The sequence below is a fragment of the Narcine bancroftii genome, chromosome 2 (genome assembly GCF_036971445.1).
Source record: "Narcine bancroftii isolate sNarBan1 chromosome 2, sNarBan1.hap1, whole genome shotgun sequence".
NCBI lineage: Eukaryota > Metazoa > Chordata > Chondrichthyes > Torpediniformes > Narcinidae > Narcine > Narcine bancroftii.
In genome coordinates this window covers 360,159,731-360,176,760 of record NC_091470.1, presented here as the reverse complement: position 1 = coordinate 360,176,760, position 17,030 = coordinate 360,159,731, and the positions used below count along the sequence as shown (strand labels likewise).

General features: G+C 34.7%; 1 protein-coding gene across 2 annotated transcripts in view; it reads left to right on the top strand.

Annotated features, from left to right (window-relative positions):
• Window positions 1-17,030, top strand: part of cep76 (centrosomal protein 76) — a 119,531-nt gene that overhangs the window by 37,227 nt on the left and 65,274 nt on the right. For both annotated transcript variants that reach the window (XM_069922454.1, XM_069922453.1), the window contains exons 5-6: window positions 7,242-7,427; window positions 15,271-15,368. In XM_069922454.1, coding sequence (XP_069778555.1) covers window positions 7,242-7,427; window positions 15,271-15,368 — 284 coding nt within the window. The remainder of the gene's footprint in view (window positions 1-7,241; window positions 7,428-15,270; window positions 15,369-17,030) is intronic.

Below are 17,030 nucleotides of genomic sequence, written 5' to 3'. Positions count from 1 at the left end.
TATCTGTATTGCCAGAGGAAAGGTGTTTAAGCATGCTGGGTTTGGAATAGGAGAGTTATGAGAGGAAGATTTACAGGCAGAGAGAAAAGAAATAGTGAATTAGCAGGATGAGTAATACAGTTAAATTTGTAAATTATAATGTTAATGGGTTAAACGAGGCGTGAAGAGGAAAAGAGTATTAACATTCCTTAAGAAGAAAGGTGTAGATAGAGCTTTTTTGCAAGAAACTCACTTAACTGAAAAAGAGCATTCAAAGTTAGAGAGATTGGGTTGGATGTGTAGTAGCTTCTTTTGTCTCTAAGGCAAGAGCTGTGGCCATTTTGGTTAAAAATAATATTCCAATTAAAATACAAAATATTGGGATGGATCCTGCTGGAAGATGTGTGGAGGTACATTTTCAAATATTTTTGGAATTATGGACACTTCTTAATCTGTATGCACCAAATAGAGATGATGAGAGATTTATTCGAGATACTTTTTTGAATCTTGCAGAAGCCCATGATAATATTTTGATAGGAGGACATTTTAACTTTTATTTGGATGCAATTTTAGATAGAACTACAAGAGGAACCATAAGAACCAAAGCACCAAAAGCAACTTCAGTTTTAACGAGAGATTTGAATTTGATAGATTCTTGGAAAATAGTTCATCCTTGAGAAAGAGACTTCTTTTTATTTAAATAGACATGACTCTTATTCTAGAATTGACTTATTTTTAATATCTGCACAAATACAAGAGAGGAAGCTGAATATAAAATGAGGATATTATCAGACTATTCGCCCTTGTTAATGACTATTATAATGCCAGACAAGGAAAAATCGATATATAAATAGAAATTAAACTCAACATAATTAAAAAGGAAAGATTTTTGTGATTTTATTAGAAGGTAAATTCAGTTATTTTGTGATACAAACCTAAATTTGGTGAATGATAAATTTTCAATATGCCTTGAAAGCTTATCTGAGAGGGCAAATCGTAAGATTCACAAAAAAATAATTAAGAATGACTCTATGAAAGAAGTAGATCAGTTGGAGTATGAAATAAAATTATTGGAAAAAGATGGTCAGAAGCAAAGCTCAGAAGATAAGCATAGGCAATTGATTAATTTAAAAAAAACTTCAATATGATTCATTACAAACTTACAGAACTGAAAAAATGATTTCAAGAACTAAACAAATCCTCAATAAATGAAAAACTGTGGTAGAAATTTGATATTCTGTAAAATTATAGCAGAAGAAATAATGTTAAAATAATGGGATTGTCTGAAGGAAAAGATGCGATTCATTTTTTTTAAGAATGGATACTGAAGATATTACAAATTGGGTGTACTTGCATGGCAATTAAAATTTGAGCAGGCCTCAAGAACAATTAAGTGCAGTTAAAAATGAATCGAATGTGATTAGTTATAAACCTTGAGAAATAAATGAAACTTTCAAAATCTTTTATTCTAAACTATATAGTTCAGAGTCTTTAAAAGACAATAATAAAATAGGTAATAATTGAGGATAAATTTACCCACACTAAACTTGGAAGAACAAATAGAAGTAAGTACACAATTTACACAACTTGAGGTGAAGGAACCAATAGGTTAATTACAAAGTAATAAATCTCTGGGGGAGGATGGTTTTCCACCTGAATTTTATAAAGGATGAATATAAAGATTAATTTATTCGTATTTTTTATGAAAATGTTGGATCAAGCATCAAGAACTCACAATCTTCTAGATTCTCTTTCAACAGCAGTAATTAATCTGATACCAAAAAAAGATAGATTCTTTTAAAACCCTCTTCTTATAGACCAATTTCATTACTGAATGCAGATTATAAAATACTGGCTAAAATATTGGGGAACAGTTATTAAATTATTGCCTAGATTAATAAACATGGACTAGACAGGATTTGTTAAAAAGAGACAGTAGCCAGATTAATTAGTATCATACATACAGCTCAAAGATGAAAGACCTAAGTATAGCAGTGGAATTAGATGAAGTAAAAGCTTTTGATAGATTGGAATGGGATTTTTTGTTGACAATACTAGATGAATTTGGGTTTGGACACATTTTTATAAATTGGATCAAGGCATTATATAAGAATCCCAAGGCGAAAATAGTAACTAATGGACAAGTGTCTGATCCACTTTTTCTGGTGAGATCTGTAGACAAGGTTGTCCTTTAGCCCCAGCTTTGTTTATTGCAGCTATAGAGCCACTGACTGAAATAATTAGGAGTGATTTAGAAATTAAAGAGTTCAAGGTTGGTTATGATGAATAGAAAATTAGTTTATTTACACATTATTTAAATTTGGAAGATTATGGTAAGATTTTCTCAAGCAAAATATTTCAGTAACAATTGGGTCTGGAGCAGTGATTCTCAACCTTCCCTTCTCACGTGAGTGGAAAGAAAAAGGTTGTGAACCAATGATCTAGAATGTTAATTGCAATAAAAGCAAGAGGATGATATTACAACATATAACCAAAAAAAAAATAATATTTTAGACAATATTATATGAAACTATATAAATCAGAATTATTAGGAGATGAAAATTAATTTTCAAAATTTGAAGATAGAGAACAAATTGATTTAGATCCCCTTTCATATGAGAAGAAACAGAGAAAGCTTTGGATGGGGGGATATCACATGATGCCATGAGGAATGACACACAACTGTACGACTCCTTTGGGATTCATTTTTTTTAAAAAAGTACCTATTTAGAAAAGTTTTTTTAAATTACTTGAAGATTAATATAAAACTTCTAACTAAATATTGAGGATTTCACCTATGAAGGAAAAAAAACCTAAATTAACTCCTACTAAAAAGTTTGAAGAGAAAAAGGAAAAAGAAACTGCGCCTACCTTAGCAAAGAAGCCGGTCACTGAGGTACTTTCTGGATCCACCGGTAAGGACCTTACTCCGGAGCCTTCTTCGCGTCAACTCGTAAAGATGGTGCTGGATTAAACTAAAACTATCGTGCATGCACGGTGCAGTTGAAAAAAAGTTGAAAAAAACTCAAAGTCTCTTAAAGGGGTAGTTTGGCATTTCAATGTCAGAACATGAAGGGAATACAAGCCCAGTGGAAGAGGCCTCAGAAGAATATGAAGGTGAAGATTATCAAGTTCAGAAGAGGAGCAGATTAGAGGCAAGAAAAAGACTTTTAAGTAGGAAATAAATAAGATGGAATCAAAAATACATGAACTTCAAATAAAAATTAATTTGACTTTGGAAAATAATTTTAAATTGTTGTCTGAAGAATTGAAGGAAGTCGAAACAGATTTGACCATGAAAATGGACAATGCATTAAAGGTGATGAATAAGGTTTCACAAAGAGTGGATAAGTTGGAAAGTAAGGTTCAAGATGTTCGAGAGGAAGTGCAGCGTATTGAAGAGAGATCTAATATGTGTGAAGAAACGATGAATATTTTGATCTCGATCAATGAAAAACTGTAGTAGAAAGTTGATATTCTGGAAAATTATAGCAGAAGAAATAATGTTAAAATAATGGGATTGTCTGAAGGAAAAGATGCGATTCATTTTTTTTAAGAATGGATACTGAAGATATTTGGAGAGGAACATTTTGTAGACAAAATTTTAATTGAGAGTCCATAGAGCTTTAAGAAGAAAGCCAGGGACCCCGACTGATGTAATTTGATCAGTTAAAAATTAAGTATGATATTCCACTTAATTCCATTTTTTTGTTATTTCAATTAAGAGCATATTTAAGAGAGAAATTAGTACCAGATATGAAATTTGATTGTAAGGGAATGGTTAAAAAGTTTATTTCAATAGCATATTTGATGCTACAAGAAAAAGCACTTAAATTAGGTTTATTTAAGTCAAGAGAAAGATGGGAACAAGATTTAAATATATCAATAGATCAACAAATTTGGCAAAATTTATGTAAAGAGATTATGAATAATACAATTAATGTAAGATATAGATTATTTCATTATAATTGTTTACTTAAGTTATATATTACGCCTCAGAAATTGAATAGATGGAAACTGAATACATCGGATCAATGTTTTAGATGTAGTGAACATATTAGAACTTTTATTCGTTCTCCATAGTCTTGTTGAAAAGTTAAACCTTTTTGGATTTCTATTAGTAAGTTTTTACACAGGTTACAGGTGTTGTTTTTCCGTTGAACCCTGAGTTATTTTTTATGGGAGATTTTGAAAGTATAACTCCTAAACTATGTTTATCAGATTTTCAATTGAAATTTGTTAAATGAGCTTTGGTGATAGCAAGAAAATGTATTGCTGTTACTTGGAAATCAGATGTTTCATTAACATTAGGCAAATGGCAAACAGATATTCAAAGTTGTATTCCATTAGAAAAAATTACATACAACTTGCAAGGTAAGCATTTTGTATTTTTACAGATTTGGAGTCCATATGCTTGAACATTGGGTTTGAAATTATAAATAATTCCTTTGAATCCTCCGGACCAGAAAAGTCTTCCCTTAGAAATAAATAATGTTTTTTTTTTGGTTAAATTTTTTGGGATCTTTGAGCATTTTCTGAAGCAATCCAATTTAATATATAATTATATTTATTATGTATTTTAGTAATTTGGGTTTTTTTTAGTGAGGTTAGTAGGGGTTGGTGAACGTGTGGGAAGATTTAGTTAAGGGTTACATGGGGTGATTTTTTTCCCTTGATATATACATCAACATGTATTTAATCAAGTTTTATAATAATGTGATATGATTTTCGTTGTTTGTTATATATGTGTTGATTCAAAATGAAATATTTTTGAAAAAGAGAAACCTTTGGGTACTTTACAAGCTAACAAATCTCTGGGGCATGGTGGGTTTCCTCCCGACTTCTACTGACAATTTAAAGATTTAATGATGCCTCTTATGAGGATGTATTAGACTGAGTGATAGAGATTCAGATCCTCCTGGAATTTTTCTCAACTGCTATAATTACAGTTCTACTGAAGAAAAGTAGATTCCTGTTTAAAAACTTCATCATATAGACCTACATCACTCCTGAATGCTGATTATAAAATATTGTCAAAGGCATTAGCTAATATATTAGAATAATATCTACCAAAATTAATACATACGGACCAGGTGTGATTGGTCAAAGGAAGACATTCTTCAAATAGTCTAGGTAATATAATAAATATGTCAAAATCAAATCCAAATATTACTATCTCTCCACATGCAGAAAAAGCATTTGATCGATTAGAATGGTCTTTCTTAATTGAAACATTAGAAAAATTTGGTATAGGCAGAAAATTTATAAACTGGATAAGAACTCTCTATCATAAATCACAAACCAAATTTTAACTAATAATCAGATGTCAGCGGTTTTTCTCTTGAGTAGACTGGGGTATTCTCCGTCTCTGAAGCTTTTTATCCGAGCTATTGAGCCACTGGTGGAGATTATAAAGAGACAAAAAGATATTTAGGGCTTCAAAGTTGGACAAGAAGAACATAAAATTAGCTTATTTGCTGATATGTGTCTGATCTGGCTAAATCCTTGATAAAATTATGAACAATATTAGAAAAATATGGAAGAAGAGCATGTTAAAATAAATGTGAACAAGTGAGATAATGCCATTGAATAATTTTGATTATGAAAGATATCCAAAAGGTAGTAGATTTAAATGGAAGATAGATGGAATCAAATATTTAGGAATAATGACAGATAGTAATTTACAAAACTTATATAAATTTAATTACACTCATCTTAGAAAAAAAAAGAAAAAATATTTACAGAAATGGAAAGATCTGCTGATTAGTGGAAAGAGTAAATTGTATTAAAATGAAGGTGATGCCAAGATTACAATATCTTTTTCAATCGTTGCCTATTACATTACCTAAAAATTTCTTTTAATCATTGAATAATTACATAAGGCAATTCCTATGGGATAACTAAGTGCTGAGAATTTCATTGGAAAAGCTAACATGAGGCTATAGGTTGGGAGGACTTGTTTATCTCCACAAGCAAGATTTTTTATCATCTTTTTTGAAGAAGACAGACCCCCTTGAATTCGAATTAGATTGAATTCAATAGAAGAATAAAGAGCGAGGAATTTTATTTATAAAAGGAATGCTAAGTTAATAACAAAAATGACGGATAATGTACATGAATACATATTAGAATATGGCATGAAATTAATGAGTGTCTTGGAAAAAAAAGCAGATATATCATTATGTAAAAAATGTATTGCAGTATGAATCTGGGTAACAAAATATTGAATTCATGGTATGATAAAAGAATAAGATATATTGATGGTTGTTTTGTGGAGGGATCTCATGTCTTTTGATCAATTAAGAAATAAATATGGAGTAGCTAATGGGACTTTCTTTTGTTTTCACCAGCTGAGATCATTCCAAAGAGAAAGATGCACTTGAAATTAATGAAAAGAAACGAACGATTTGGCTGGGGAATACACCTAAATTTATAACTAAGATGTACTATGCTTGCCATAATGAAAGTGCGAAACCAGGTTTACAGAGATCGAGAGAGAGATGGGAGTCAATCTAAACGTTGAAATAAAGGAAAGATTTTGATCTGATTGATGTTTGGATAGCATGACATAAATTATAAATGCAAGATATGGATTAGTGCAATATAATTTCCAACGCCAATTATATCTCACACCACAGAAGTTGCATAAATCAAAATCTGAAATATCAGAAATGTGTTTTAGGTCTGGGACAGAAATAGGAATTTTTTACATACTACGTGTTCGCGTGTGAAGGTGAGACCTTTCTGGCAGGATATTACTGAAATATTAACAAGGATAACGGGTGGCCTTCACGGAGCTTTATCTTTTGGCCAACTTTATTGAAATATGCAATAAAATAGACTTAGCAGTGGCTAAGAAATGTGTTGCAATTACTTGGAAATCTGACATATAGCACAATGGCTTGCTGAGAAGAATAGTTGGATACCTATGGAAAAATAATTGCATACAGTTTAGAAAAAAATTATGACAAATTGATTTGCATTAGACAAGTACAAAAAAAAGGTTAATAATAAATGCTGCTATAGTATAAATGCAAGTGACTTGCTTATATAGAATTTTTTATGGTCAGCATAAATGTGAGTCCTGATGGTTAATATTGTAAAAAGGGAGGGGGGAGGGGTTGCTTTTCTGTTTTTGTAAGAAAAAGTTATATAATACACACCCACATGATATTGGAGAATTTTCTATGTATATTTATGAAAAAAAAATTTAAATCTCAAATGATCATTTTTAAAATTCTTACTATTGGATCACATTCCAGGTGATGGCAGTAAGATGGCCGATGCAACAACTTTATTATCAATTTGTGATCCAGTGCACATGGTTCTTACAAAGACTGATACTTCTAGTGAAATAACATTGATTGCATCACACTATTTGGAATGGCGATCATTGCTGAGTTCACCAGATGGAAAAATGAACATGTCTGTGGAGCTACTGGGTGTAGGTAAGTTTTTTTTTAACCTTGATTAAATGTTTTAATTGTTGATTGGCTTTTATCAGTGTTTAAAGGAAGCCCATGGGGTGGAAACCTGTCCTGTCCTTTTATCTAACTTCTGAACTGTCAAGGAAATGATGCATCTGCTTTGATAGAGATCCTGTCAGGCATTTGTTGTATAGCATGGATTAAAATGGAATCCTGACAGCACCAGATTTTACCAAGTATGAATTTCATTGATTGTACAGAGGATATCTGACATAGATCCGGACATTTTATCATCTGTATTATCATTAATTAACTACAGTACTATCTCTGGTATCTGGCACCAATGGAGATTGCTAGATACCGGATAAGTGAATTTTACCTTTGCTTGAGACTGTGTGTTACATTATTGGCAAACTAACGATGAGGTATACCAATTTTAAACTTCCATATTTTTAACCTATTTATTTTCCACAATTTTAATTTTGTTGGTTGCTTGAGATCTGGCTAACATGGGTTTCACTGTACTAAAAAATATGCTTATCCTGGGTTAGTAGGTTAATTGGTCACATTGGTGTGTTTGCACAGGGTGGTCTCGTAGAGTGGAAGGGCCTGTTATGCTGCGTTTCTGAATTAATGTTTTTTTAATTAAGCATTTTATTGTTTCAACCATTTTTGCTCTGCTAGCAAGTATTCAAACATAGTTGACAAAATAACTGATAGTTACTGATTTTTTAAAATGTTCCAACATATTGACTTTTGTCCCATATAGACTGTTCCTGTGGAAAAATTTGAATCGTGTGAATATTTTCAGATAATGTGTAATTCTATGAATTTACCACCATCGATCTATTAAGAGAAAACAGTGCCATGACATGAATAGCTCAAACCAGCTTTGTGGCTGATGAATTATTTTTAAGCATGGTGCTGTTCACTTTTCCCACTGGATGGTCAATTTCATCAGGTTTTTGTAACAAAATTGCACCTGCTGCCCCTTCACTGGCATCCACTGCTAAAGAAAATGATCTGTCAAAATCAGGAGATTTTAAAACGGTAATGGAATAGCATCTCCTTTAAATTTTATAAATATCTCTGACAAACTTTAGTCCACACAAATTTGTACCCTTTCTTCAAAAGATTGATTAAAGGAAGAGCAACCTCAGCAAAATTTCTGCAAAATTTCCTATAATATCCTGCCATTCCTAAAAACCTTCTCACTGCTTTCTTGCCATTGGGAATTGGAAATTCAGAAATTGCATTCACCTTAGCTTGAATAGGTGCAACTTTGCCATGACCTAAGTGTGTCACAGTAGCATGTCCAAATTCACTTTTAGCTAAATTGACAGTTAAATTTGCTTTGGATAATCTTGAGAACAAATTTTCCAAATCCTTTAGATGTTCTTCCCATGTGTCACTTTTTAAGACCAAGTCATCAATATAAGCATCTGTATGTGTCAACCCTTGGATTACCAAATTAATCATCCTTTGGAATATTACAGGGGCATTTTTCATGCCAAAAGGTAACACATTATATTCGTATAAACCAGATGGAGTTACAAAAACCAAAATATTCTTTCCTCTCTCAGTATCACCAGTATCTCTTCAACAATAGACCTTATTAAGAAATTTAGCTTTCCCAATTTTATCAATACAGTCATCTATTCTCAGAATAGGATAAGTATCGGTTTTAGTTACTGAATTAACCTTCCTGTAATCTGTACAGAACCTAACAGTTCCAACTGGGTTAAGTACCAGAATACAAGGAGAACTCCAATCTGAGTTCGAAGATCTAATAATATCATTTTTCAACATCTATTCCACCTCCTGATTCATGATTTTACTCTTCTAAATGTTTATTCTATATGTTACGAGCCCAAAAGACCCCAAAATTCAGCAGCGATACCACGACAAATGGTTATTTTTTTTAAAAGTTACTTTGAATTAACTTTAGACATGAAAATAGAATCAAACTTTAACTTATCTCTATACTTAACTAACCCAAATTAACCCCCTTCTAATTCTAAGCACACGTGTGTGTAAATTTAAGAAAAATTCTTTGGTTCACAGTTCAATCTCACTTCTCCTTCCAAGTTCTCTGGTTGCAGGCATTTCTTATACTGTGCGCAGAATTTAACATGTATAAAATTCACCAGCCTTTGGTGCTCGAAAGGTAAATGTTTACTCTCAGGAAGGTTCTTGTAGGGTTACAACTGAGGTACCACCATTAGTCACCTCAATATTCGCTGATGAAACTTTCCCCATCAGGGTTTTCCAGATGATAACCTCTTTCTTCAGGCTACCACCACAGAGTTCCTTTCTGTTCCACTTATTCCAAGAGAAACATTAGACAGATAGCACTTCCAGCCATCCACTGCTCTGGAGCTTTCTGTTTCAACAAGCTTCCTGGCTTACACTGTTCAGCTGCTTTCAGTGTCACACACACTGGCTGAGAGAGCTTGTCTTCTCTCCCTCTCTCCAACTGCTAACTGCCAGAAAGCCCATGTGACTCTCTCATGTGCAAAAACCCCCACCTTCTTCAGCAAACAACAGGAGTTCTCCTTCTGCTCCCATCTGTTGTCTTGGATAATCAAAACTTATCATTGACCTTTGAGTGAGCACCTTGAAGTTATTCAACCAGCCAGCTTGTCTCCAATCCAAGATAATGGTCTATTCATTTCATGACGTCATTTCAATTAGCACCTACTTGTGAAATGTGAATAATATTCTCCATAGTCTTTGCAATGTTCCTGAATAGGAATTCTTCAGTATTTCAAATGAGATCTGTTTTAAAATGTGTTTCAATGTATTTATGAGACAAACCTGAGTTTTATTCCTATGATCTGGAGTGTTACCAATATCGTTAACCTCATTCAATTTTGATTTAACTACGTATGGCCCAGAAAATTTAGCTCTCAAAGGATTGTCATGTGTTGGGAACAAAATTTACACTTCCTGTCTTAAATTTCCTCACTTGAGCTTTCCTGTCAAATAAACGTTTCATTTTACCCTGAGCCATTTCTAAATTCTCTTGAGCCAAAGTCCACACGTTTTGTAATTTAGAAGCATAATCCTGAAAGTTCAAATGCACATCCTCATTAACCCTCTTTTAATAACATTAAAGGTCCTCTAACCTGATGACCGAACACAATTTCAAAAGGGCTGAAACCTAATGAATCCTGCCCAGCCTCCCTTGCTGCAAATGGCAGTAAATGAATACCTTTGTCCCAATCTTTCCCCTCCTCCAGATAATAAATCCTCATCATACTTTTAGACAAAGACCTTGTTACTGCACGTTGTAGGATATATCTCACAGTCCTCTTCAATATCACCCTTACTAGGCTGATTTGTTAATCTCAAAACTGACCCAACTTTATCCTCTGCCAAATCATTCCCTGATAAAAACGAAACACCCCTGCATGGGTAACTTTGAAATAACTCCTACTACAACAGGTCATTTAACTCATTCTGAATTCACCACTCTGCCTCAACTTCAACACCTCTAATCACCTCTCCCCTGCTTCAGTCTTTTAATCAAAAGTTAAAACATTTCCCAACCACAGTGACAGGGCAGCTCCAGTATCTCTAAGAATTTTAATCGGAACCTGTGATTCTCCATCCTTTACTGAAACCAAGCCCTCTGACACAAAACGTTTGAAAACATCCATAACACCCTGGGTTTGGAACATCTGCTCTCTTTAAATTCAACAGTCTGAACACATGCTTCTGGTAAACGTCCTTCTCTTGTCTCCTTTTCAACACCAAATAATTTGCAATAATATGACCAGATTTCTTACAAAAATGACATACAAATCTAGAAGTTCCGTCCTTTCCCACTTTACCTTCATCTTTTCTCTTAACATTCTCCTCAGACTTAATTTCAGGCTTACTAGTCTGCTCCACATTAACCTTCTGAACAGGCTTACCATTCTGAAATTTGTTTTTTTATGGATCAGGAGTATTCGTCCACTAACCTTGCCATTTGCTGCCACAACCCCACATCTCTTTCATCCGGTATAATTTAATCTCATTTGGAACACACCTATTCATTTCCTCAATTAACATCAATTCTCTCAATCTGTCAAAATCATTATTAATTCCTTTTGAGGTGCACCAATGGTCAAAACATGCAGATTTTTCCTGAGCAAAATCCATATAAGATTGGCTCCATGTTTTCACCAAACTCCTACATTTTTGTCTATATACTTCTGGAACCAACTCATAAGCTTTCAGTACAGATATAAACAAAATAGAGAGAGTGCAGAGAAGGTTCACGAGAATGTTGACAGGATTTCAAGGTTTGAGTTACAGGGAAAGGTTGTGCAGACTAGGGCTTTTTTCTCTGGAGCGTCGAAGATTGAGGGGGGACTTGATAGATGTGTTTAAGACTTTAAAAGGGACAGACAGAGTAAATGTGGATAGGCTTTTTCAATTAAGAGTGGGGGAGATTCAAACTAGAGGGCATGGTTTAAGATTAAAAGGGGAAAATTATAAGGGGAACATGAGGGGAAATTTCTTTACTCAAAGGGTGGTAGGGATGCGGAATGAGCTTCCGGCTGACGTGGTCGAGGCGGGATCATTGGTTACATTTAAGGAAAGACTGGATAGTTACATGGAGAGGAGAGGACTAGAGGGGTATGGACCGGGTGCTGGTCAGTGGGACTAGGAGGGTGGGGATTTGTTACGGCATGAACTAGTAGGGCCGAACTGGCCTGTTCTGTGCTGTAAGTGGTTATATGGTTATAACAGTATCATAATTTGCCTCTTGCTCTATAGTCAAATATAATATATAATTTGTGCTTTTTCCTTCAGTACACTTTGGAGCATAAGAGGTCATTTTACTTTTGGCCATCTTGAGCTCTCAGCAACCTTTTCAAAAAGCTGAAAATATGTATCTATATCTCCCTCATCAAAAGGAGGATCTACTAGCCAGAAACCTCTCCCCAGGAGTGGCAGCCTCAATTCTCTTGCCACCTTCCATCTCAGTTTTTCACTTCTCTAATTGAAACCGTCTGTCACCTCAATCTGTTCTGTCATATTTTCTTTGTCTTTCATTAGGCCTACCTCCATTTTTCAGGTACCTCTGCCTCATATATCCTCCGATTTTGATCTTTGTTTTTTCAGCTTCTCTTGGTTTTTCAGTCTCTTCTCTTGGTTTTTCAGCTTTGTCTGCCTCAGATTGTAGTCTCTGCAGCTCAACCTTCCGTTTCTCTCTTTCTTCTAACACCCTCAATTTCTCCAACTCCAATTGCAATTCAACAGATGTATCATCTGGAAAATTTTCTGTCTTTCTCAACAAATTTTCCCTCACCTATATATATTTCACTATAATCCTCTGTATTTGTATTTTCCTTATCCAATGCTGGACTTCAGGCATCTTTAATGCCTTAGCAGGGACCATCAGTTCCTCTTTTCTCTTGCTCTGCAGCTCTGCGGGTGATGGTTGTGACAAAAATGAACCAACATCCATTGTTGCTGTTTTTCCACTCACAAGCTTTAAATCAGCTTGGAAACAGCAACTATCTAATAAACTCCAAACGTTTAAGATCCCAAAACTCCAATTTTCAATCCAAAAGGACGAGCCCCAAATCTTATGGGCACAGAGGACCCCAAAACCCAGCTGCAATTTTCTTCAAACATAAAAATAAGATCAATCTTTAACTTTATTACTCATAACTTAACCCTCTTCTAATTCTAAGCTCATGTGTATATAAGTTCAGAAAAGTTCTTTAATTCACAGTCCAATCTCAGTTTTCATTCCTCCAAGTTCACTGTGCACAGAATTTAACATTTATGAATATTCACCAGGCTTTGATGCTTGAAAGGTTAACGTTTACTGAGCAGGAAGGTTCTTGGCGGTTTTCAGAGAGAGATTTGTTGCTCGTTAGACACAAACTTATTCCTTCTGAACAGCCACTTCAGTGTCTTGCCGAAGAAACTTGCCCTATCAGGGTTTTCCAGATGATAATCTCTTTCTTTCAGGTCAGCACAGAGTTCCTTTTCTGTTTCCCTTATCTCAGGTGAAACATTAGACAGCCTGCATTTTCCTCTTGTATGGACCACAAGGGCTTTGAACAGGCTGAACTAAGCACTCACAACCTGTCTTCAAAATGGGGTTTTTTCCACAAGTTGGCCAGCTTGTCCTGTTCCAGTCCCAGCTGCTGCTGGTGAAGTGTAGAACTGAATTCATTCAGACAGACTGCGGCACTGGACCCAATCTTCTGAGTCCATTCATCTGTTGCTTTCCTAAACACTAATCCACAGCTTGTCCAATTAACACCTACTTGTGAAGCCTCTATAGGCATTCTTCAAAGGTTTTGCAAAGGCATTAGGAGCCTGGACTGTCTGGCTTGAGCCAAGCTCTTGCATTTTAAATGAGTTCTATTTGAAGTGTTTGTATCTGTGTGTGACCTAATTAAAAATGCCACAATCTATCTTCTTTAAAACATATCTATATATGTTTATAAAATATAACATAATCTGTCACAATCTGAAGAAGAAATATTAGCCTAGAATGGCTTCCAGTTGGAATTTAGACCAGCCATTCTCATTGCGGACCATATGCCTCCTTAGGGGCCACATTGCATTGAAGGGTTGGGGGGGACAAAAATTATATTTTAAAAAAAAATTGTTTTTTATGCAGTCAGTAGGAGGGAAGTGTGGAGGAAACCAATGAAGGGAAGGGGCCCCAAAACTTTGAGCAGAGTTCTAAGGGGGCCATAGCCAAAAAAAAGGTTGAGATTGGCAAATTTAAACAATGCTGATTGAATCTAGTATATTCACTTCAGAAACCAAATTGGAATGAAACCTAATTTTCCACTTTGAAACAATGGAGCATCTCCTCAGTGGTGCATTGTAGCATCAGTACAATTAATGTGGTCAACTACCTGTAAGCAGCTTCAACCAACCCATGACTTGTATACAAATGTGCTACAAGTAAGCTAAAGCCTCAATTGGAATTGTAACTCATTTTGAAGCTACCATCCTCTGCCTTCCTTTTTCACTTCATATTCCATTTGTTGTGTCTTTACCCACTAGCTTCTGCCTCTTTGCATCTTTCTCACAATTTGGATTCTGCTACTGACAGTATAATTATGAACCTCGTTGGTGCCCACGTTAAAACTTCCATTGATGTAGGGTTCTGATTTTTGGGTTGTCAAATTGTATTTCTAAATGTTGAGATTCTAAAGATTAATTAGAGTATTGATTTGATGTCAGCAGATTTGTCATAGACAGTAATCAGTTGAACAATTGGTACAGAGGTTAGTAAAATTACTTATTATAAATGTAGCTTAGGATGACTTTGATGATTAATCATGTCACTGACTGATTTATTTTATATTATAAATATATACTATTCTGGAACTAATTGGAACACTGTTTCAAAAATCTTGTCAAGCTTGGTAGGTAATGACTACCCTCTTTGTCTTGTGAATCTATCTCTTGTATTCTGGATTTTGTACATCGTAAAATGTAATTTATCTTCATTGTGGAACCCTTTAGTGAAAAAAATGTAATGAATCTGCATAAAAATATTGGATGGATCTGCATTAGGATCTGCATGGATCTTCATTTCAAATTTATACTGAAATAAAACTTTTCCTGGATATACTGAAGTGAAAATAACTTTTTAAAAAAAAAAGCTGAAGCACTAAATTTTTGCACACTTGAACCATTTCCGACCCCCACCTCATATTTTTATGAAGAATGCACCTTTCACATCCAATCCTGTTTTTATGATAGATGATCAAACATTTCTAAATATCTGTTGTTTCCTACAATTGTTATCTTCTGAATCCACAGTTTCATAAATATGAAGGCCATAGCTTTGAATGCACTTGTCATGAAACGTTTACTTGAACTCTTTCAGGCACAGAGTCTAAAGTTCCAGTTGGAGTTTTAAATCTAAAACTTGAAATATATCCCCCTCTGATGCAACCACTCAGCCAAGAAATAGTTGACACTCAGGTACTGTATCTGTTATAATCTATCTCTGTAATAAATTCCTGATTTTACAAGGTATTGAGGGAGGACAAGCGGTACATACATTGAACCTAAACAAATGTGTTTAAGCCCCACTCAGATAATTTTCCAATTATTGTGAAAAAGAAAAAAAGCAGGAAAAGGCAGCTGTTGTGCTGCTGTTTGGTTCTCACTTTGGAGCATTTGCTCTGCTTGGGGAAAATCTGAGACCAGATATCATCTTCGTATAAAGCAATCTTGTCTGCTTCTCATTTCAAACAAATTTTGAATTTTCTGTATAATTTATAATTTTGCACAAATAAAAGCTTCTGCCTTATTTGTTGATCCCATTCCTGGTTCTTGTTTTGAAATACATAAAAGTGCGGGAGAAAGTCAACAAGTCGCGAAGCATCTATAGGAAGTAAAGGGCGACCAATGTTTTGGAGTCTGAGCCCTTTGTCAAGGTATGAACAAAAAGCTTGACAGGCACCTGAATAAAAAGGTAGAGGCAGGATCTTATTCTCCCTTTGCCACTTTCACCCTCCTCTCCTCCCCTCACCTTCTTATTTCATGTAGGCTTTTTGTTCATACCTTGACAAAGGGTTCAGGCCCGAAATGATGGTTACAAAATTCAAATTTACTGTCAAAGTACATACATGACATCACGTACAACCCTGAGTTTCTTTTTCCTGCTGGCCAGGGAGAATTTCTGATATCAATAACTATAAACTGAAACCCGAAAGAATAAAATGAATACAAAAGAAAGAAGTTAACCAACTGTGCAAATACAGAAAAATAAATATTCAGTAATAAATAATGTATGAAGTAAGAATCTTTAAATGAGTTTTCTATTGAGTCTGTTGTTTAGGAATCTGACTATTCCTGAACCTGGAGGTACAAGTCTTGTGCCACCTGAACTATACCTCTTTACTGATGGCAGCAATTAGAACAGAGTGTGTTCCTGTAGATGCTGCATGACCTCCTGAGTCCTCCACCCCTTTTGTGTATTGCACACGACCACAGCACCTGCAGACTTTCCTGTTTAACCCCTGATTCTGGTTAGATGTATTGACCAGATTGTACCATGTCACCTGCCAAAAAATGCAAGTTATTCTTTTAGATTCAGCATGAATCTATAACAAATCTATAACATGAATCTATAACTCCTATAACAAAGTAACACGGCCATCTGCCCCTGAACGGGATGTGATGTTAATGGCCTTAAAGCTGTGAACAGTAATAACAATAAATTATAGCCCTTTGTGGCTGGGGTCTATATTCTCTGAATAAAATATTTTTGTATTTATACAAGAATGAGTTTTCTTCCATTCACCAAAAAATATAAATGTTCATAAGGACATAAGGGTTTGAAGCAGGAGTAGACCATCTTCATTTTGCAAAATCTTAACTAATCTCAGACTGAAACTTCGCAGTCCCATAATTCCCATACGTCCAGAAATCTGTCTATCTCTGCTTTAAATGAACTCCTTCACTGAACCTCCACAGCCTTCCAAGTTTGAGAATTCCAAAGATTCAAGTCACTGGGTAGACATTTTTTTTCTGCATCTCAGTCCTAAATGGTCTGCTCCTTTTCTAAGACTGAATTCTGGTTCCAGACTCCTCGTGCAAGCATCCTCCCATACAAGCCCTCATAATATTATAAACCAG